Source organism: Nicotiana tomentosiformis, chromosome 6 (assembly GCF_000390325.3).
Source record: "Nicotiana tomentosiformis chromosome 6, ASM39032v3, whole genome shotgun sequence".
In the NCBI taxonomy this organism is placed as follows: domain Eukaryota; kingdom Viridiplantae; phylum Streptophyta; class Magnoliopsida; order Solanales; family Solanaceae; genus Nicotiana; species Nicotiana tomentosiformis.
Window position 1 is genome coordinate 89,748,166 of NC_090817.1, and position 21,305 is coordinate 89,769,470.

Genomic DNA, 21,305 nt, shown 5'->3' on the forward strand with positions numbered 1-21,305 from the left:
ATTTTCCTTTTCTTTTTATATCCTTTCATTTGGATCATGAACAGTTGGGTTTTATTTAACAATTTTAATTAATAATAACAAAAGATAAAAACCACTTGTTTAAAAATAAAAATAAAAAAGAGAAAGAGAAGCGGAGGGTAAAACTGAAAAGTCAGTGAACTGTGAAAGAGTCTAAAATAAGCTCAAAACTTGACTATAAAACTTCCCCCTTTCCCTCTCTTAGTTACTCACTCAACACACACAATACATATTCTCTTTCCTCCGCACAATGCCGCAATACTTCTCTTTCCCTCTTCTATCTTAACATAGAAAAAAAGATAGAGGAATATTTCTTTGGCTGAAACTAGAAAATAGAAAAGGAGAAAGCAGAGTTCTCTGTTTTGAGCTAAAGAAAGAAGTGGAGAAATGGCAGAGGTTTCTACAAATGCTTTATTACCAGACACATTTCAGGGGACAGCAGCAGATATAGCAGGGCAAATTGGGTTAATGTGGGAATTAATTAAAGCCCCATTGATAGTTCCATTATTGAGAGTTGCTATATACATATGTTTAGCTATGGAACTTATGCTTTTCATTGAAAGGCTTTATATGGGTATAGTTATTATTCTTGTAAAACTGTTCTTGAAAAAACCAGATAAAAGGTACAAATGGGAAGCAATGCGTGAAGATTTGGAGATTGGGAATGCAGGTTTTCCTATGGTACTTGTTCAAATCCCCATGTTCAATGAAAAAGAGGTGGTTATTTCTCCTTCTCTTTCTTTATCATTTGTGAATTTTTGACTTGCAAAAGCAGAGTTCTTTTTTCTAAATTTTTATGATGTTTGAGACAGGTTTACAAGGTTTCTATAGGAGCTGCATGTAACCTATCATGGCCATCTGATAGACTTGTGATTCAAGTTCTTGATGATTCTACTGACCCTCTCATTAAGGTATAAAAAAAAGTTCTTTGGAAATTTGAATTTTAATGCTATTTCATTTTTACTTTGATTAAGAATGTGCCAGCTTAGCTTTTATTAATTATTACACATTTTCACCCACCAAAACCGACATTTTCCCTTCAGCTATTTTATTTCATAAGTAAAATAATGAAGGAGTATTTATTAATGTTGAAGGATTTGGTTGAGAAAGAATGCCTAAGGTGGGCAAGCAAAGGCATTAACATTAGATACCAAATCAGAGAGAGCAGAGGAGGCTACAAAGCTGGAGCTCTTAAAGAAGGATTAAAGCGTGATTACGTCAAAGATTGCGAGTACGTTGTCATTTTTGACGCTGATTTTCGGCCTGAACCGGATTTTCTCCGGCGAGCTATTCCTTTCCTTGTACATAACTCAGAAATTGCACTTGTTCAAGGTCGTTGGCGTTTTGGTAAGCCTCGAATTTTAACTATGATTAAGCTAATCATTTATCAATTACTGTATATATGAAAGTGTCGGTGCTCTTACTCCAGCTGTTATGTTAACTAGTTACTTTTACTGCACGTTAAACTTATGCATTTTAAAAGATTTTATGCACATATTCACTAGATTAAGAAAAAAGGAAGTTTCTACTGATATTGCAATCTTTCGTCACCGTTGTGGAAACCTTTTCTTCTCTTTAGGGAAATAAACTTTAGGATTTTTCTAAAGATTGGTGCATTATTATTGAGTGGGTCCATGAAAAATCCGTCAGTCAAGGGTGGTGGGACCAACCATTCTAGCTTCCCCACCCACCGAGTCAATTCCGACTTGCCACCGTGTACCTTGTGCTTAGACCATAACAATTCCACGTCAGCATCTACACTATTTTTTTCCCGTCCGCAACAAATACATTACGTATATCTCAAAAATAATACAGTACACACCATTAATCACTCTCCAATTCTTCTTGCATAGGCCCTTTTTTCAATAAACTTTTTACTATTATATAAAAGGAAGAAGAGAAATAGGGTAGATGGTTACAAGTGAGGAATTGTAAATATAATGGAAATTCAAATAACAAAAAACTGAGCTACTCTAATTCCCCTTCTTGAATAGGTTCAATGTTGTAGATTGACTTGTGCTGAGCGGTATTTCATATTCTTGTTGAATAAAAAGGGAGCTTATTAGATTTCAAGAGTATAATAGTTTAACCTTAGATTTGTCTATTGTGTGGTTGGTGTTATCATGCTTTTGGTAGTATCTTAGTACAATATTACCCAACAAAAGATCATATTGTAGCCTCAGTACGGTATGATTTATTTATCTAATAAGATTATTTTCATACTTAAAAGATTAGTCTAAATAAAGATTTCCAATTTAATTCTTCTAGGCAAATAAAAATCTGTGATGACTTTGTCAGAGGTTTGTTTATTTGGATATCAGTAACGACAGCAAACAGTGGGTAATGACGTTATTATCCTGTCTGTTTGTTGAGACCAATTCAAAGACCCCGCAGCTACCGGCGAGAAACTGCTATATATCTGGGATAGGTTTGTCATTTTGTCGATTATGAGGTCAATGGAGGGGGTAGATTCGTCATTTAAAGTGTCATTATACGCTATTATGCTTTACATTCAGAATGTGGTGGACTTCTTTTCTTCACTCTCTACAGTTCTCGCCGACACTTACATTCGACAAACATGTAGATATATAAGTAAATTAATGAAACGACATAAATTAAAATCGAAAATGAAAGTGATTTTTCCAGGATGTCTGATGACGTGGATAACTTTCATTTTGAGTCGCGTGATGTCAGAAAAGTCAGGTCCACTTCTTTTCCTCATGATTGATACTAGGGTCTGCCCATTTGCGTTTAAGCTTTATTCACTATTCACTAATTATAATTAAGTGAAGGGTTGATATATTTGAAAAAGAAATTACGTAACTTGTAATTTAACAAAATTCAGCAGAAAACTTAATTTTTTAATAATTAATTACTATGAAACTAACTGAGCTAATCCTTTGTATACTATTATACAGTGAATTCAAATGAATGCTTGTTGACGAGAATGCAAGAGATGTCACTAGATTACCATTTTACAGTGGAGCAAGAAGTGGGTTCATCTACTCATGCATTCTTTGGGTTCAATGGTAAGGGAGATATTAGTACTTAATTAGGTCGATCTGTAATGCAGTTGTTTATGTAACAAAAAATGTAATTATTAATGTTTACAGGAACTGGAGGGGTATGGAGAATAGCAGCGATTAATGAAGCTGGTGGATGGAAAGACAGAACAACTGTGGAGGATATGGATCTTGCAGTTAGAGCTAGCCTCAAAGGCTGGAAGTTTCTTTACCTTGGTGATCTCCAGGTGTTTGATAAATATCCTCATAGAACCATTCTGTTTGCCTAATTTTACTTCCAAGTTTACTAAACGGGATTTTCTTCCAAATGTAGGTGAAAAGTGAACTTCCAAGCACATTCAAAGCATTCCGTTTTCAGCAGCATCGTTGGTCTTGTGGCCCCGCCAATTTATTCAGAAAAATGGTGATGGAGATTGTTAGGAACAAGGTATGCAATGTAGTGATGTAATTCAATCTAGGTGAAAATGAATGCTAAAGAAGTTGAATTGTTCTGTGTTGTGTTATGTTTGCAGAGAGTGAATATTTGGAAGAAGTTTTATGTGATCTACAGCTTCTTCTTCGTCCGAAAGATCATAGCTCATATGGTCACTTTTTTCTTCTTCTGTGTTGTTCTTCCATTAAGTCTTTTAGTTCCTGAAGTTGAAATCCCTGTATGGGCTGCCATCTACATCCCCTGCATCATCACAATTCTCAACTCTGTTGGAACTCCAAGGTCAATTCATCTGCTTTTCTACTGGATTCTCTTTGAGAACGTCATGGCTTTCCACCGAACCAAGGCTACATTTATTGGCTTGCTCGAAGCAAAGAGGGCTAACGAATGGGTTGTCACAGAAAAACTAGGTGATGCTCTCAAAAACAAAGATAAAACCAAACAAACCAAGAAACCTCGAGGATCTCTATTCGGAGATAGGTGAGAAAACTTCCTTCTTGAATGAAGCTTTATTTTCATATTCTTGATAGGATAACACATTAGAATGCACCAGTTTGTTAACCATAGGCTGGCCTAATTTGTACAGGATTCTTCCACAAGAATTGGGATTTGCACTTTTCCTTTTCTTCTGTGGATGCTATGATGTTCTTTATGGGAAAAGCCAGTACTTCCTTTACATTTTCCTCCAAGTTGTTACCTTTACAATTGCTGGATTTGGCTACATTGGTACCATAGTCCCCTCATAATTTAATTGCACAAACAAGAATTTTTCTTGATGTATATAATGCCTCTTCTACAAAGAAAATATAAGTACGAGTCTTGCAACCATTTTCAGAGGCATAACAACTCGAACCTCCAGAGAAATATTTTCTTAGAGATGCAATGCTGATAAAAGGGATGAAAAGCAAAGAGATATTTGTATTAGCACAGAACACAGAAGAAGCAGACAAAGCAGATGCATTAGTTGAATAGATAGATTGTATTTTTCTTCTATTGAAGTGTTTTAGTTGTGTGACATTGTAATTCTTTAGCTTGCAAGTCATTTTCTTTCTTTTTACTTTGTTTCCTTGTTCCCTTGGTGGTTTAATGGTTTTCAAGGAGAGACATAAGCTGAGGATATGGCAAAAAGCTTGTCATTCTAGTTCCAATTCTTTTTCTTTTGATGATCGGTGTATTATAAAGAGTACACCATCAATATACAGGTAATAGAAGCAAGTGATTTTAAATAGCTTCAGTAATTTTCTATTGCCTCTACCTGAAAGTTTTCCTATAGAATTGAATTCTTCTGCAGTTTTATCAAGAACCAAACAGCTCTATTTCATGAGATGAGTAAGCCATGTTGAACTTCCACTTGAGCAAATTGGCAGATTTTTCCCTTAACCTTCAAATGAAGTTTGTGAATCTGCTTCACAAGGGCTTGCAGTTTCAGCTCTTTAGCCAGATACATCCACATTGACAATTATTTGGTAGTTTCACGGTGGCAAAATGGTTAAAAAAATATAGTTATCCATCCATATTATCCATTAAAAACGAGTTAGATAATAAACTTTTTAAAATCGGGTCGAATATGGATAAGAACCATATTATCCATTTAGAAAATGGTTAATCAAATTGATAACCAATGGATAACTAATGTGTTTAACTTTTACATTTGTAAAGTCTTAAATTGGGGGTTCCTCAAGTTTGAGATACTAGAAATTCTACCATAAGTGATCATATTCAAGAAGCCATGGATAATATGGATATCCATATTATCTGTATCCGCCAGATAACCCGTTTTTTATCCGTCTCAAATACGGGCCAGGTCGGATAATTTATCCATTTTTAAAAGGATTTTTACCTTCATATACACTATTTGACCGAGGACATGACCCTTGATAGGAAGGTATGGAGGTCGAGGATTAGGGTAGTAGAGTAGGTAGTCTATGGTGTTCATAACAGTAGTATTGACACGCAGTCTTGCTTTCTGTCGATAGTAGGTTTTTATGACTAACCATTGCTTTCTTTCATTGTTGATCACCTTGCTGTCTTGTTGTTTTTATTCTGCTTTTATATGATTTTTTGGTACTGTCCCTTCTTGTCTATATTTTCATTAATGTGGTGCTTATGCTTTCCTAAGCCGAGGGTCTATTGGAAATAGTCTCTCTATCCTCACAAGGTAGGGGTAAGGTTTGCGTACACAATACCCTCCTCAGACCTCACGGTGTGGGATAATACTGAGTTTATTATTGTTGTTGGTCATATACAATTTACTAATTATATACAAATAAGTTTTAAATAAGTATCCCTTTATATTAGAAATTGAATAAGGAATATCAGTTATTTCCTTATTCCTTTATACTTGCTCTCTCTCTCTCTCTCTCTCTCTCTCCGTCTCACTACTCTCCTTCTTTGTTTTTTCCCCAAATATTTCTTCATTTGATGTTCTTTATTTTTTATGCTTTCTTGTTGTATAGAGTTTTAATGGAAGTAATCAATGGATTTAAATCGTTTTAACTTAGCAATTTCCTTTCAGTGCACAATTGGTGTTCAAATTGAAATTGTCAATCAATAAATTTTGAAGGTGTTTGACTCTCCACCATTGACAACTATTAAAAAGTTTTGAAGCTTTGAAATCGAATTTGGGTTTTCAAAAACTATTATTTGTTTGGAATTGGTGTTGTTGCAAATAATTGAGAATATTGTTTTGAGTTCATATCTCAATTTTGAAGGTGTTTTGGTGAAGATTAGACTTGATTTTGGCTGAATAACATATGATATACAATATACTTACGAAATTGTAGTAAAATTATATTATAAAGTTATAGTAAAATTATAGGTAAATTATATTCTGTTGTAATTATATATATATATTTTTATTTGAATTTTGTATGAAAGTTGAAAAATAGTTGTATAATGTATGAATCATTGTATAAAATTTATATTTAAGTTATCAATACTATCTTTTTACATAAAGTTATTGATATGTATCAAAATTGTATTAAGAGAGTAAGTTTTGATTGGAATTTTAGAGAGAAAGAAGCACACACCACAGACAAAATATATACAAATAAGATACAAAGTATATACAAAGACATATTGTATAAAATTTGTATAAAAATTATATTTAAGTTGTATGATATTGTAGTTGTATATAACTGGGTAGAAATAATGTATGAAAGTTATAGATAAGCTGTAAATAAGTTGTATAATATATAATTAGTTATATGAAATTTATTTTTAATATGTATATTATTGTAGATATTAAAATTTGCATTAAATAATTACGAAATTTATTTTTAATTTGTATGTTGATGTACCATATATTGTTCTTTTCTCAGTTGATTTTATCTTCTCTAAAGTCTGAGGAGATACTAAATTTTGTTCAGCCGCAACATTCGATATAGGTTTTTCGTCGCCTGCTTTTGGAGACATTACCTTCTTACTATGCTTACTATGCCTCGTTTATACTATATTCAGGTGTGACAGTGCCCCCCGATTATTTCTGGTAAAATTATTGACTAAATTGATGGTTCATCTTATTCCCATATAGAAAAGGGTAAAAGAAATTTCTAGAAAAACATTGTCTTCCAACTTCAACTGAACCGTTGCCTAATGGATAGTACTTTCATGGAAATAACAGGGGACCGTTGGGAGCTGGGACCAAATGACGAATCTTCTCATCCAACTAGACCGTTTCCATAATTAAATATAAGTTCGATCTAGAGAGAAGAGGGGAGAGAGAAGAGAAAAAAGGAAAATTGTGTAACTAAATCCCTTGATTGAAGACACTAATAATGGATTGGGACCCTTTAAGGTGGAATGTATATAATTTGTAAGTAATCCTTGTTTAGGGCGGGTAATATACAAAATTAAAACTTTTTTGGTAAATAAGTTTCAAATATTGTATAGAAACGAAAAAATTCCCTTTTTAAATTACCCATTTTCAACCCGATCCACCCGTTTGCCACCCCTAATTTCACTTAATAAGTTTTCGTTTCTTTTTTAAATTTCATATCCAATCAAACACTATCATTAAAAAAATGAGACAGAGGTGACATATTTTCTTTTTGTAGTCTTACCTTTAAGGCCCAAAATAGAACATAATGGCTGCAATTGTAAGTACAGTACTGCAGTTCATATGCAATAACTTTACTGCATGCCGAAGTTTTCTCTATCCTCCTTTTTTAAAAAATAAATAAAAATACTGTAATTATTATATACCTGCCACATGCTATTTATTTTTGACTAATTTGAAAAGAAATTAATCCTAATAGTTGCCTATCTTGAGGCTAGGGTTGTCAAATTTGGCACAAGCCCAAATGAGGCGCAATTGATCAATTTATTAAACTAAGCTCACTTTGGCCCAACTCATCTCAACCCTTTTAAAGTTGGGTTGATTTTTAATCCAAATTGATCCATGCGTAACTTTTTCAAAATATCTTAGAAATAATTTTTTTGTTTTGTTTGATATGTTATATTTGACCATAACAAAGAAAATAAATCTTTTTTAGTAATTATTCAATTCATAAGAAAATAATACATATTAATTAAAGTTTGGTAAGAGTTGGACGGGTTGGGTTATGATCCAAATTTTAGTTTATCTTGACCCAACCATCTCAGTTCAAGTAACTTTTGGACGGGTCATTTGATCCGCCAATTTATTGACTCAATCTATTTTGACCCGCTCAAAATCGGCCCAACCCACCCATTTGACACCTCTGGTCGAGGCGTTTTAAAAAACATATCTAGCTAATATGTACACTTAGACAAGGTACTGTGCCCCTTCGTTATCCAGCAGATTGTGGACATAAATTAAATGATGTGCTTTGCTTCTATTACAAGAATACTGATATTCTTAGCTTTTCCTAATTGCATGCAATAAGGAATAGAGAAGGAAAATTTGTTATTTTAATGTAAGATTGTCCTACCATACATATAGTAATTAAGATGCCAACAGTTGAATCATTTGTTGATTTGAGATTTTGGAAATTTCTATAAGCAAAGTCTATGTCATAGGCTGTGCTGCTTCGGTGAAATTCATTTTTTTAAAAGCTGATGGGGTCACAAAGAAGTTTCATTACCAAAAATCAGCAACCATATATTTGTAGTATACTAATCTAACACTTATAAAAGTCGTTCATAAAGTATGAGTGTCAATCTATAGTTATATAAAGTTAACTTAGGGAATTGCAAGGAAAAATCACTCTTGTATTATATTATTATTACTCATAGTTAAATAGACAAAAACTAAACAACCAAGATCTATTCTACATCATTCTGCCGACAAATTAAAGATGAATTCACCATTCCTAAAAGTCGTTTTGTTTCTTTCCCTTCTTTCTCATCGTTACAAGCAAAAGCCAAAAGATACATATTCCACCCCTTATAATAGAAGATGAACAACTTTTAGCATTCTTTGCTCAAAACGTGATAATGCTGACACATAAAAATTAAAGTACCTCGCATATGTCTCAGAAAAAGGTTAATTATGACATAGTACCAAAAGACAAGCAATTAGTTGAGTGTCTCAGGATTTGGATGAATGGTATATTAATTATTGTTACCATTGTTTAAGGATTTGATTACAATTGGAAAGTAACCATGAAACAGTACAGCATCTTTTGTGTTGTGAAACTGACACTTACAAGATTCATAAGAAAGCTAATTATTAGTGCTGCGGGCATTTTGCACTGTGTAACTTTTTTTAAGTGGACAACCCAGAGACTTAAATTTTTACTCCCTTATCCATAGGCCTATCCAAGTTGAGGGATATGATTAGCGTGAACATATACTATTTCTCTTAATTATGTATAATAATATTATATTTCTTCAATACTATTTAAATATATGTGCGTGAACTCATGCTCAAAGACTATGGTACAATTATTATTGGGTGTACCTCAACGAATAAAATTGACAATTCAAATCTCAATCTGAACGCTTTTGTTTTCGGTACGGAATATAAATATATATGTGAAAAATACTAAAATTTCAAAAATAATATAATTTTGAATCTATAATTTTAAAAGTATAGTGGGTCATGATAAGAGACTAAAGTTAAACCAATCAAATGTAAATTCTAAATCTACCTCTTCACAATAGTTCATCCATCCTCTTGAAATTCTGGATCCGTTTCTACTTTATGCGGCAATCGTGAAAAATGATTATTTGAAGTTCAAAGTTCGTATTAAAAGATAACAGCGTATGAAAAAAAATAACTAAAATACCAAAACCTCCCACTATCGTTAAAAAAAATTGAATCGGTTTTCAGGACTCAATCCTGTTATTTTTTGCATTTCAATCTTATTATGCATTTCCATGCATGGCAACAAACATGAATGAAAACCAAAAAAAGGGGGAAAAGAAAATGAGACGGAATTAAATATGAGAAGGCTAACAGCACACTGGCAAAAATGATTAATTTTACATGCTAAAGAAAGACTATATGCACGCGATTCCCTTAAATAAATTGTCTTCTTCTACACTTCACTCCCTAAAGTTCAATGCATAAAAGAGATGGAAACAAATAATTGTCTCTAGAACTGACTCTTGTTTTGGTATTTTTGGATTTCTTATTTGAACCTTTTCCTTGAATTAAGCAAAAACAAATAAATAATCAATCTAGTTATATTACTTGCTATCACGGAGCCACCCTTGTCTGAGGTATGTCAATTGACATTCTTTTCGCTGAAAAGTTAAGCCGTCTAGCTAGATAGCTATTAGCTTTATATATATATATATATATATATATATTGAATTCTCTTGATTTTGTTTTTTTGCATATTTACTTCTTAATATTTTGACTTTTTTTAGTAAAATTTTTGGCTCTTCCATCTACTGGTTGAGCCATAAATTAAAGTCGAGTAGGCTTGATAAATAGTAATATCTGAATGAAAACCCCTAGTCGACAACAGAACTTTTTGAAGGGTTTTTTTTTTCTAGTAATAAATCTAGGTTGAGTAAAATCTTTGATGACTTCCTTTAGGGTTTAGCTACAAAAGTTAAGTCACATGGAGTTTTCTTCTTCACCTTGCAATATGTTTTTGTAAAGGAAGTAGTAACATGTTTTCTGGAGGTTCTGTCTCTGCCTCACATTGATATGAATGGCAGATTAATCCACAAAAGTCTCCACCTGGAATGGTCCGCCATATACATATATCTAAGGTGGGGCTCAAGACCACAAGAGTATATTAGACAATTAAAGAAAGACTGACTTTCTTTGTTGGTTGAGAGGTCTCCCTCATTTTGCTGTCTTCTTTGTTCTTTGCATTACAAACTAAGTATAGTTGGTACTTATCCTTCATTTAAGATAATGATTGCTCCAACTCTAAGACCGTACGTAATTACTCCCAATGGGGAACTCCATTAATGCCATAAACGGGTCACTCTTTGTTGCTATATTTGCCCACAAAATATTCTCTTTTTAATTATGATTGAACATAATTCTGAAACTTTAACTTCCAATTTTTTGAATGAAGGAAACTATAGACTTTCACATAGTAATGGAATTTATAGAGGTATTGCTAACGACCCGATTTGTAGTTTTGAGAATTAGCGCTCCGTATTATGTGTTATGATGTGCGTGCGTAGACAAATTCGGACTTCGGATGATTCATGATTGATGTGGAAGAATCATTCGTATTTTAGAAACTTAAGTGGTAAGAGTTGACCGGAATTTGACTTCCGTGTAGTCGACTCAGGAATAGAATTTTTATGGTTCGAATAGTTTCGTTTCGTGATTTTGGACTTAGGCGTGCGTCCAGATTTGGATTTGGAGGTCCGTAGGGCAATTTGAAGCATTTCGGCGAAAATTGAAAAGTTGATGTTTTTGGAAGATTGAGAGGTTTGACCGAGAGTTGACTTTGACGATATCGGGGTCGATTTCGATTCCGAGAGTTGGATTAGCTTCGTTATGTCATTGGAACTCGCATGCAAAATTTGACGTCATTTTGGGTTGATTTGGTATGTTTCAGCACGAGTTTTGAAAGTTAGAAGATTTGGAATTTCATAAGTTCGATTCGAGGTGCGGTTCGTAATTTCGACGTTGTGTGGTATGATTTGAGGCCTCGACTAAGTTCGTATCGTGTTTTAGGACGTGTTGGTATATTTGGTTGAGGTCCCAGGGGCCTCGAGTGGATTTCAGATGGATAACAGATCGGATTTTTGGACTTAAGAAATGCTGAAGGGTTCTGGACTGGTGTCCTCGCACTTGCGATGGATTTGGTCGCAGGTGCGCGACCGCATAGGTGAGGCAGTGATTGTAGAAGCAAAAGGGGAAGGACTGGGCAGTGGTCGCAGGTGCGAAGTATTTTTCATACCTGCGTGATCACAGATGCGAAGATGAAGACGCAAGTGCGAGAAAGGATGGGCTTGGCAGTCTTCGCAAATGCGGAAAATTGGTGCGCATCTGCGGTTCTGCAGAAGCAGAATATTGGACGCAGAGGCGAGCTGCAGCGCAGAAGCGATATGGGGGTTGCGCAGAAGCATAAAGATATCCGCAGGTGCGAGAGGGAAGCTGGTTAGTGGGCTTTGCAGGTGCGGTTCTTTTATCGCGAAAGCGATGTCGCAGAAGCGGCTAATTATGTTGCAAGTGCGGTCATACCTGGGCAGAATCATATAAGTCGAGGGTTTGGCCATTTTTAACATATTTTGAGTTGTAGACCTCGATTTTGGGAGATTTTTCGTGGGTTTTTAAAGCAAATCAATGGGGTAAGTGTTCTTCATCCGAAATTTATTATATTCCTTGATTCCGTCTTTATTAATATTTTATAATTAGTGTTTTGATTTGAGAAAAATACTAATAGGGCCAACATTTTAGAACTACTATTTTTATTTTTGCAACTACATACTTTCCTGGAATAAGAGAGCCTGAAGGTGACTTAACTACTTTTTGTTCATTTTTTCTAGTCTGCCAGGCGACCGAGTGCTCCATGGAAATTTTTGAAAAAATCTTTCAAAATATAAAATGATGATTTGAATGACGAATTGAGGTCGGAAATTGATAATTTTGGTATGGTTGAACTCGATATAGAATAGGTGTTCAGTTTTTATAACTTTGGCCGGGTTCCAAGATGCGTGTCCGGGTTAACTTTTTGGAGCGATTTTTCAATTCTTAGCTAAGTTCATTATTTCATTATTTAATTTAGTTTCCTATAGTTATAATTTTAATATGAAATTGTTTTGGCTAGATTCAAGTCGTTCGGAGTTGGAAATCGAGGGAAAAGGCCTACTAATTGATTGATTGAGCGTGGTTTGAAGTAAGTATCTTGCCTAAATCTGTGTGGGAGAAACTACCCCTTAGGAAATTGAGTCTTTGGTGCTAATTGTGTCATGTGAAGTCTGTGTACGCGAGCTGACGAGTACGTGCTCGGGCTTATTTATGGAAAGTTGACCTTTTAGGGCTCTTAAGTTCTTATGCTCATTAGATATGACGTTGTTTTGTTATGTCAAGTTTTTCATTTACTAGTTTCACCTCTACGTGTCTTAATTAGAATTAATTTCTTTCATATTCTACTCTTATTGCTTATTTGACTCTTGTGTGCCTTAACTGAAGTTGTTGCCTCTTCGATTGCCATGCTATCCTTTCCTAATTGCTTATCCTTAATTGAAATTTTTATTATCTCTTGTGTAATTGTCTATCCTTAATTGAGTTTATAATTATCTTTTCTATTGCTTATCCTTATTTGGAATTATTGACTCATGTTATCTTCCCCGATGTCGGATTGTACTTTTGTGGAATCATTTGTTACATATCATTTCTCCCTTGTTGAGTTATTCTTATTGAAACTAGTATTTCCTATTGTGTTTATTCTTTGTGAGCTCGTTCTACCACTTCTTTGTGATCCAAAACTCTTGAGTTGATTTATTTGTCGTATTCTCGTGCTATTATTGTTGTTGTTCCTATTGTACTTAGTTTGTTGAGCCCAAGGCTATGTGTGGTTGTGGTATTGAAATGTTGTGAAATATAGGCACATGTTGTGAAAGTAATTCTATTGTGATGTTGTGTTTTTGGCACGTGATATTGTTGGGAGGTTTTGTTCGGGCGTTTGCATGAGGTTTCTTCTGTGTTGTTGTTACTATTGATATATGCACATGCGGCGTGACAAGACAGGCTATATATATGGGTTTATGCACGTGACGGGACAAGGTGGGAATATTATTATGCGCGTGCGGCTAGACAAGGCAGGTATTTATTTTATTATTGTGCACGTGGTGAGACAAGATGGGCTATGTCAGGGATTGATATGTGATGACTTATGATGGCCTGGGGGCATTGTTGTTGTTGATATTTGTGTAGTAGCGTGCCTAACCTATGTGAGTTTTACTTGGTGCAAATTTGTGGGGATCGTTCCTTATATGTCGTTCATTTTCTCTACTCTTATTCGTTGGCCCGAACTGTGGTAGAACACTTGCACAAGCATACCCGTACTTTATCACCCTATCAATTTAAGAAGATGAATACTGATACTACAATCATTTGTATGTACTCCGTCTACTTGTATTATATGTGAGATTGGTGTTATTGGCATGGGTCGTTAGTGCAAGTGATTAGGGTTCATGAATTTTGGACCTGTGAATTGTGTGAGTTTTTAGGTTTGATACCTCGTGAGGATTATTGAATACACTTGGTGCGAAAGTAGTTATTCTTATCAAGTTGCTACTTATTTTTCCTTTATTATTTTTTACCGGATTTAAAATGTGTCCAACTTACTCTATTGTGTTATTACTTGTGGTGTCCCGCTGCAAATTGTTGCTTCTATTTCCTACTGCAAGCACCGTATTATTGTTGTCATTATGCGTAGTTCTGTAGAGATATCATACTCTGTTATTTCTATACCTATACTTGTTCAGGTTATCTAGTCCAGTAGGTGTCTTGATTGTCACTAATCACTACTCCACTGAGGTTAGTCTTGATACTTACTAGGTACCGTTGTGGTGTACTCATACTATACTTCTGCATATTTTTGTGCATATCCAGGTAATTCAGAGTCATTCGATCGCTAGCTAGCTGTACAGATCTTGCTGTGGAGACTCAAGGTAAACCTGTTGTTGCGTTCACAGGCCTCAGAGTCACATTCTGTTATTGTACTTGCACTGTTTATCTCTAATTCAAAACAGTTGTATTTAGAGGATTTAGTAGCAAACTCGGTAGAGCTTATGACTTGTATTACCGATTTTGGGAATTATAAGTTGTGTAATAAGGTTCTACTTCCTAATTATTAATTATTGGTAAAATTTATCTATTAATTCATTAAGTGTTAGGCTTACCTAATCTTAGAGACTAGGTGTCGTCACGACATTCTACGGAGGGAAATTTGGATCGTGACAAGTTGGTATCAGAGCTCTAGGTTCATAGATGCTACAAGTCATAAGTGAGTTTAGTAGAGTCTTGCGGATCGATACTGAGGCGTCTGTACTTATCTTTGAGAGGCTACATAACTTTTTGGACAATTTCACTTCTTCACATCCTATCATGCGAGTTTATTGATTCTGAAATTTGAGTTTTTACCATTCTATTCTCTCACAGATGGTGAGGACACGAGCTGTAGTTACTGATGATGCCGCCCCCGGGACAGCTGTCACTAGGGGCATAGGTAGAGGTCGTAGATGAGCACGTCCCGCAGCTAGGGCACCTACTAGAGCAACAGTTGAAGAGCCACCAGTAGCTCCGGTTGGGGGATAGGTAGCGGAGGCGCCTACTGTTAACCCTAAACTTAGCACAGGTTCTGAGCATGTATGGCACATTGGCTCAGACAGGGTTGATTCCAGTTGCACAGCTTCACAGATCGAGGGAGGGACACAGACTCCCACCTCCCGTACTCCACATCAGCGAGTCCACATTGCTCAGGTTCCAGGTGTCGTGACGACTCAACCTGTGGTCCCAGTTTAGCCCATGGTTAGTGCCACAGTATCTGAGGAAGAATAACTTGAACTTTCGAGGTTTAAGAAGTATGACCCTCCTACTTTTAGTGGTTTAGCTTTAGAGGGTGCACATGGTTTTCTAGAGGAATGCCACTGCATTCTCCACACTATGGGTATTGTGGAGACGAGTGGGGTTACTTTTACTACGTTCCAGCTTAAAGGAGATGCATATCAGTGGTGGCGAGCGTATGTGTTGGGTAGCCCCGCCGATGCAGCTTCACTTTCATGGTTTCTATTTTCAAAGATATTCGTGGGAGAGTTTGTTCCTCAGACCCTTCGGGATGCATGGCGCGCGGAGTTTGAGCAGCTGCATCAGGGCGCTATGTCTGTGTCAGAGTATGTCATTAGATTCAGTGATTTTTTCAGACATACACCTGCTTTGGTCACTACAGTTTTTACCATTTTATTCTCTTACAGATGGTGAGGACTCGAGCTGTAGTTACTGATGATGCCTCACCCGGGACAGGTGTCACTAGGGGCAGAGGTAGATACCGAAGATGAGCACGTCCCGCAGCTAGGGTACCTAGTATAGCAGCAGTTGAGGAGCCACCAGTAGCTCCGATTGGGGGAGAGGTACCGGAGGCGCCTGCTGTTACCCCCAAACATAGCACAGTTCCTGAGCATGTATGGCACATTTGCTCAGGCGGGGTTGATTCAGATTGCGCAACTTCGCAAATCCGGGGAGGGACACAGACTCCCACCGCTCGTACTCCAGAGCAACGAGTCCACATTGCTCAGGTTCCAGGTGTCATGGCAACTCAAACTGTGATCCCAGTTCAGCCCATGGTTAGCACCGCAACATCTGAGGAAGAACAACTTGAACTTGCAAGGTTTAAGAAGTATGACCCTCATACTTTTAGTGGTTTATCTTTAGAAGGTGCACAGGATTTTCTAGAGGAATGCCACTGCATTCTCCATACTATGGGAATTTTGGAGACGAGTGGGGTCACTTTTACTACGTTCCAGCTTAAGGGAGCTGCATATAAGTGGTGGCGAGCGTTTGAGTTGGGTAGCCCGGCCGATGCAGCTTCACTTTCATGGTTTCAATTTTCAGAGATATTCCTGAGAGAGTTTGTTCCTAAGACCCTTCGGGATGCATGGCTCGCAGAGTTTGAGCAGCTGCATCAGGGTGCTATGTCTGTGTCAGAGTATGCCATTAGATTCAGTGATTTGTCCAGACATGCACCTGCTTTGGTCACTACAGTTAGAGAGTGTGTCCGTAGATTCATTGAGGGGCTCAGACATGATATCCGGTTCAACATGGCTCGAGAGTTGGAGTCATATGTTCCATTTCAGCAGCTGGTGGAGATTGCCCGCAGATTAGAGGGCATGTGGGACCAGGAGAGAAGAGGGCCAAGAGAGAGAGAGGATAGGCGGGGTCAAGAGAGAGATGACAGAGAGGCTAAGAGGTCTCGCAAACCGGAGAGATCTATTGTTCCTTATTTTGGATGCAGGGTATGACATAGAAGAGGTTTTGTGGGTCAGCCAGTTCAGTTTGCACTTCAGGCTTCACATGGTGTTTCAGGTACCCATGGGTCTTAGAGTACCCATATTGCATAGTTTTGAAAGTTGCGTCAGCAGAGAGGTTGCTTTGAGTGTGGAGATACCAGCCACATGGTGAAATATTATCCTAGACTCTAGACAGATATGTCACAACGGGGTATTCAGGCAATGAGTTCGGTTCCGACTGCTAATATCCTTGCATCGTCAGCTTGAGGTACAGGTCAGGCGAGTAGAGGGCGCCCAAGAGTGAGAGGCCTGTCCCGTTGATATGTTTCCTACAGTATGCCCGAGTCTTCTGCACCAGCTGATGACATACATGTAAGATTTCTATTTGTTATAGAGTAGTATCATTCGTATTTTATTTCGGTTCTGCTTATCGGGCTGATTCCTCCTATTTTTCTTCACATGTGACTGAGTTTCGTGAATTAGTACTCTATTTATGTGTTTATACCTGCAGGGAGACTCTATAGTGGTAGCTCGTGTCTACCATTTTGTTTTTATTTATTATTGAGAGTTATGAGATTTTGAGTGACTTTTTGTTCATTATTTTGGTAGTTTTTATGTGATTTATGGGTGATGGGCTACTATTTGTGATTTGGATGCTCTAGTGATATGAGAGTTCAGTATGTGTTGTGAATTTTGTTGGCGGAATTGAATTAGTGGAAGGTTTCGGTTGGTATGATGTGTACGCTACCTGCAATTCAGAGCTGAGGATGGGATCCTCGCGTCTTTATGTGATTTGATACGTTTGAACCGGGCTGCGTGCCATAGTGGAGTTATATCAGGATGAGATCCTTGTGACGTGTTCATATATTTTGATTCTTCCTTATTAAATTGATTCGTAGAATGGTACTGATAGGGAGTTATGCTTGTCGGGCTTGTTTGATAGCTCTCTCGTGTGTTTCTATTTACATATTCAGTCATATTCGCATTGTGCTTATTGTGTTTTAGCTTGCGAAGTGTGTGCCCAAGTGGCGCTAGATGTAATTTGTTGATTCGGGTGAATATTTGTGAGGCCTTCATGTTTATTGCATCGTTGCTAGTTTTGTGAAGATTTGAAACAAGGTTCTAATGGATGTGAGGCTAATTGTCGGTGCTGGATTTGATTATGGGTAGTTGTTGTTGCTAGGGATGTTGTTAAGGGCATATGTGTGATATGTTACGCCGTGTGATTGTTCCCTGTGGGCATATGCATAAGTTGTCGCAGCTGGTTGTGGTTGGTACCGTGTGTTGATGTGGGAATCAGGTCTTTTGGGAATGATGAGAGGATGATAAATTTGGTTCTAAGGTTTATTAGTACTGGAGGAAGGGGAAAATATCAGTTGAGATAGTGTCGTCATGCCTATGTGGATTGGGGTGACGTGGGATCACCCGTGGGTGTATGTAGGATGAATACATTCAGTGATTTGATGACTTTTTGATGATTCTTGGCACGTTCGAGGACGAACGTTTGTTTAAAAGGGGAGAATGTAACGACCCGACTTGTTATTTTGAGAATTAACGCTCTGTATTATGTGTTATGACGTGCGTGCGCAGTTGAATTCGGACTTTAGATGATTTGGGATTAATGTGGAAGAATGACTCGTGTGTTTAGAAGCTTAAGCGGTAAGAGTTGACCGAAATTTGAATCCTGTGTAGACGACTCCAGAATGGAATTTTTATGGTTTCAATAGTTTTGTTTGGTGATTTTGGACTTAGGCATGCGTCCAGATTTGGATTTGGAGGTCTGTAGGGTAATTTGAAGAATTTCGACCAAAAATGGAATGTTGAAGTTTTTGGAAAGTTGAGAGGTTTGATCGAGAGTTGACTTTGGCGATATCAGGGTTGGATTTCGATTCCGAGAGTTGGATTAGCAAGTTAGAAGATTTGGAATGTCATAAGTTCGATTCGAGGTGTGGTTCATAATTTCGACGTTGTTTGGTGTGATTTGAGGCCTCGACTAAGTTCGTATCGTGCTTTAGGACGTGTTGATATATTTGGTTGAGATCTCGGGGGCCTCGGGTAGATTTCAGATGGATAACGTGTTGTATTTTTGGACTTAAGAAATGCTGAGGGGTTCTGGACTGGTGTCCTCGCACCTGTGATGGATTTGGTCGCAGGTGTGCGACCGCATAGGCGAGGCAGTGATTGTAGAAGCATAAAAGGAAGTATTTTCCGCACCTGTGTGATCGCGGATGCGAAGATGAAGACGCAAGTGCGAGAAAGAATGGGCTTGGCAGTCTTCGCAGATGCGGAAAACTAGTGCGCATCTGTTGTTCCATAGAAGGGGAATATTGGACACAGAGGCGAGCTGGAGCGTAGAAGCTATATGGGCATGCGCAGCTGCGGTTGCGTAGAAGCATAAGGATGTCCGCATGTGCGAGAGGGAAGTTGGTCAGTGGTCTTCGCAGGTGCGATTCTTTTATTGCAGAAGCGGCTAATTATGTCGCATGTGCGGTCATACCTGGGCAGAATCATATAAGTCGAGAGTTTGGCCATTTTAACATATTTTGAGTTGTAGACCTCGGTTTTGTGAGATGTTTCATGATTTTTTCAAGCAAATCATTGGGGTAAGTGTTCTTCACACGAAATTTATTATATTCCCTGATTCCATATTTATGAATATTTTATAATTAGTGTTTTGAGTTGAGAAAAATGGGAATTCTTGAATAAATCTTTCAAAATATATAATGATGATTTGAATGATGAACTAAGGCCGGAAATTGATAATTTAGGTAGGGTTGAACTCGATATCGAATGGGTGTTCGGTTTTTGTAACTTTGGTCGGGTTCCAAGATGCGGGCCCAGGTAAACCCTTTGGAGCAATTTTTCAACTCTTAGCTAAGATCATTATTTCATTATTTAATTTAGTTTTCTATAGTAATAATTATAGTATGAAATTGTTTTGGCTAGATTCAAGTCGTTCGGAGGTGGAAATCGAGGGAAAAGGCCTACTAATTGATTGATTGAGCGTGGTTTGAAGTAAGTATCTTGCCTAAATTCGTGTGGGGGAAACTACCCCTTAGGAAATTGAATCTTTGGTGCTAATTGTGTCATGTGAATTATGTGTACGTGAGGTGACGAGTACGTGCTCGGGCTTATTTGTAGAAAGTTGACCTTTTAGGGCTCTTAAGTTCTTATGCTCATTAGATATGAAATTGTTTTGTTATGTCAAGTTCCCCATTTACTAGTTTCACCTCTACGTGTCTTAATTAGAATTAATTGCTTTCATGTTCTACTCTTATTGCCTATTTGACTCTTTTGTGCCTTAACTGAAGTTGTTGCCTCTTCGATTGCCATGCTATCCTTTCCTAATTGCTTATCATTAATTGAAATTATTATTATCTCTTATGTAATTTTCTATCCTTAATTGAGGTTATGATTATCTTTTCTGTTGCTTATCCTTATTTGGAATTATTGACTCATGTTATCTTCCCTGATGTCGGATTGTACTTTTGTGAAATTATTTGTTACATATCATTTTCCCCTTTTTGATCTATTCTTATTGAAACTAGTATTTCCTATTGTGTTTATTCTTTGTGAGCTCGTTCTACCATTTCTTTGTGATCCAAAGATCTTGAGTTGATTTATTTGTCGTATTCTCGTGTTATTGTTGTTGTTGTTATTGCTGTTATACTTAGTTTGTTGAGCTGAGAGCTATGTGTGGTTGTGGTATTGATATTGTTTAGATAAAATATTGTGGAATAGGGGCACGTGTTGTGAAAGTCATTCTATTGTGATGTTGTGTTTTTGGCACGTAATATTGTTGGGAGGTTTTGTTCGGGTGTTTGCACGAGGTTTCTGCCATGTTGTTATTACTATTGATACATGCATATGCAGCATGACAAGGCTGGCTATTTATGTGGGTTTGCGCATATGGTGAGAAAAGGTGGAAATATTATTATGCACGTGTGGAGAGACAAGGCAGGCATTTACTTTATTATTGCGCACGTGACGAGACAAGATGAGCTATGTCAGGGATAGATTTGTGATGACTTGTGATGGTCTGGGGGCATTATTGTTGTTGATATTTGTGTAGTGGTGTGCCTAACCTGTGTAAGTTTTACTTCATTTTCTCTACTCTAATTCATTGGTCCGAACTGTGGTAGAACACTTGCACAAGCATTTACGTACTTTATCACCCTATCGATTTAAGAAGATAAACCCTGATGCTACCAATCATTTGTACGTACTCCGTCTACTTGTCTTATATGTGAGATTGGTTCTATTGGCATATGAGTCGTCCGTGCAGTTATCAGTTGTAATGAGGGCACGAGATGCCAAATGATTAGGGTTCATGAATTTGGGACCCGTGAATTATGTGAGTTTTGAGGTTTGGTACCTCATGGGGATTATTGAATAAACCTGGTGTGAAGCAGTTATTCTTATCAAGTTGCTACTTGTTTTTCCTTTATTTGTATTTTATCGGATTTAAACTGTGTCTGACT

General features: G+C 36.9%; 2 protein-coding genes across 2 annotated transcripts; both read left to right on the forward strand.

Moving 5' to 3' along the window:
* Positions 1–216: 216 nt before the first annotated feature.
* On the forward strand, positions 217–4,699 carry LOC104119268 (glucomannan 4-beta-mannosyltransferase 2-like). Its single transcript, XM_009630716.2, has 8 exons — positions 217–735; positions 831–929; positions 1,113–1,365; positions 2,937–3,047; positions 3,132–3,268; positions 3,355–3,468; positions 3,554–3,951; positions 4,058–4,699. Exons 1-8 carry the CDS (start codon positions 406–408, stop codon positions 4,215–4,217), a joined length of 1,602 nt encoding a protein of 533 aa, XP_009629011.1. The 5' UTR covers positions 217–405; the 3' UTR covers positions 4,218–4,699.
* An 11,426-nt stretch (positions 4,700–16,125) lies between these two features.
* Positions 16,126–16,836, forward strand: LOC138894383 (uncharacterized). The gene has a single exon (XM_070179080.1). The coding sequence runs from the start codon at positions 16,126–16,128 to the stop codon at positions 16,834–16,836; it is 711 nt and encodes a 236-aa protein (XP_070035181.1).
* The last annotated feature ends 4,469 nt before the right edge of the window (positions 16,837–21,305 follow it).

Excerpts from the sequence above, each read along its gene's own strand:
- LOC104119268 (XM_009630716.2), top strand. The coding sequence starts at position 406 with ATGGCAGAGGTTTCTACAAATGCTTTATTACCAGACACATTTCAGGGG. Across the intron at positions 930-1,112 it reads CTACTGACCCTCTCATTAAG|GATTTGGTTGAGAAAGAATG; the intron begins GTATAAAAAAAA and ends TTAATGTTGAAG. Across the intron at positions 3,048-3,131 it reads TGCATTCTTTGGGTTCAATG|GAACTGGAGGGGTATGGAGA; the intron begins GTAAGGGAGATA and ends TAATGTTTACAG.
- LOC138894383 (XM_070179080.1), top strand. The coding sequence starts at position 16,126 with ATGGCAACTCAAACTGTGATCCCAGTTCAGCCCATGGTTAGCACCGCA.